The following is a 1990-nucleotide window of genomic DNA, read 5'->3' as shown; positions in this document are numbered from 1 at the left end:
CTTTTCTCAATCGCAGTGAGAACTGAAATGCTCTTGGCCTGTGACAACCTGAATGAATCTGTTACTATTCCATTTCTTGGGGGTCCTAGGAAAAGGGCACTTCTCTGAAAAACTCTAAGACGCTCCTATTAAAGTTTGTTTCTACCTCTAGGTGGCAGTATGTGAGTGGAATTGTAGACATACTGCCAAAGTTCTAGGAATACTGGGGACAGTGGGTTGTTTTTGTTTTTTTTTTTTTTTTTTCTGACTTATAATTTCTAAAACACTGGAAGCTACAAATATGATCTTATGAATTTTAAATTCAAGTAATTTCTTCACTGTATAAACCAAAACCTCCCTAAAGAGAAAGAATGCATATCTCAGGATTACTTCAAAGTTTCTGTTTTCTTCATATGAACTCATATGAAATAGTAAGTGTATTTGCCCCAATTCCTCAATGCTAAAAGACTTAAATATATTCAATTAACTCAAAGAATTTTCAAATAAATTGGCATAAGAGCTTAAAACATTTTCCACCATATTTTTAATGGTTTCAAACTATTACAATTTTTAGATAATATACTGTTTTTAAAATGTTCTTATTGGAGTCTAACAGGTTTACAATGTTGTACAGCAAAGAGAATCCATTTTACGTATAGATATCTACTCTTTTTTAGATTTCCTTCCCAGTTAGATCTCCACAGAGCATTGATAGCATTCCCTGTGTTCCCACCATATTTTTAAAGTCTCATTTCTTAATTTCTCAAGAACAACTACTTTATTTAATTAATCTTGTTATCAGCTTCCCCAGACTTTGTCCTATATGTCCTCGCTTTCTGATTAGACCTACGTCAGTATGGTTTATGATTTTTAGATGGAAACATCTACTAGAACATGCTAAAGTAAGAAGTGGGCTAAAGAATTAGAGGGCACCTAGGGGCATCTGCATTCAAGATGACTTAAGTCAAAAAGTAATCATTAGAACGCCTGTCTCTTCTTCATTTAGTGGTTCTTGTAGATTTTTGTCTTGCTCCTTCCTGTACACCATACTTCTTTGTCCTCTCATTTTGTCACATTTTCTGGGTTTGTGGTCTGTTCTGCAGGCTGCCGGATCCTAGCTCCTCTTGCTCTCTTGTCTTCCCCCTGGCGGGTGAGGTTGGTCCACAGGCTTGGACCCTTAACCCCTTGATCTGGACTTTGATTGCTGTTATTGTGACCCGAGCCTCCCCTGGATATTGAGGGGAGCTTCCCCTTGGCTCTGTGACTGTCACTGCCCTGTCTGTGGTGGGATCTGCTCCCTGGTTGGTGGAGTCGAGCCCCCAGATCTGTTTCTTCGCTGTGATTCTGATCTGTGGTCAAGGCAGCTAAGATTGGAGCACACCCACTGGGAGAGAAGCCACCAAGGATTGCTTCTCTGGGGATGTTCACCTTGGGGTGTGCTCACGTGCTGTGAGTCTCCTGTGACCCCATGTTGGCACTGCTCTTGGCTCCCCCTCAACCATGGGCATGCTGGCACATTGCTCTGGTGTCTCTCAGATGTTGTTTTCACTGGAACACCGGCATAGATCCAGTGAACTCAGGTCCCAGAATTGCACTCATGGAGCTGGACCCACTGTGGTGCTATGGGGGCAGCTCAGACTCCGGCCTGGCCCCACCCCCTAGTATACATCCCCACAAAGTCTACAGCTGCTAAAGCTGCACTCCCGTGACTGGGGGAGCCCTGGTTGTCCATTCAGATGCTCTGTAGGGGCTGAGTTGACAAAGCCAATTGCAGGTATAAAAGCATGGTTTGTGTAACCGTGAGGAGAGACTTCAGTTTTTCTTCCTTTAACCCTGGGGCTCAGCTGAGCTTTCAGCTCCTTCTGTGTGTGTGGCCCACCCACAGGTGTCTGCTCCAGAGGCTGCCCCAGAGCACAGGAGTCTGCTGATGGTGGAGGAGGTACATGGGGGGAGGCTGTGGCTGGAGCTCAATAGAGCCCACTGGGGTGGTGGCCCTTCCTAGTGCTGGGGG

At 44.4% G+C, this 1990-nt stretch overlaps 2 protein-coding genes across 2 annotated transcripts in view; both read left to right on the top strand.

Annotated features, from left to right (window-relative positions):
* Positions 1-1981, top strand: part of LOC104991771 (zinc finger protein 527-like) — a 6854-nt gene extending 4873 nt beyond the window's left edge. Inside the window, exons 4-5 of the mRNA XM_010844371.1 lie at positions 1083-1129; positions 1865-1981. Of these exons, the coding sequence (XP_010842673.1) occupies positions 1083-1129; positions 1865-1981 (164 nt within the window). The remainder of the gene's footprint in view (positions 1-1082; positions 1130-1864) is intronic.
* The window catches only part of LOC104991777 (zinc finger protein 429-like), a gene marked incomplete at both ends in the record, with an annotated part of 13498 nt that overhangs the window by 10389 nt on the left and 1119 nt on the right, over positions 1-1990 (top strand). The gene's annotated exons all lie outside the window — the stretch shown is intronic.

Source organism: Bison bison, unplaced genomic scaffold (assembly GCF_000754665.1).
Source record: "Bison bison bison isolate TAMUID 2011002044 unplaced genomic scaffold, Bison_UMD1.0 scf7180017847994, whole genome shotgun sequence".
Classification (NCBI taxonomy): domain Eukaryota; kingdom Metazoa; phylum Chordata; class Mammalia; order Artiodactyla; family Bovidae; genus Bison; species Bison bison.
This window is presented reverse-complemented; position numbering and strand designations above follow the sequence as displayed.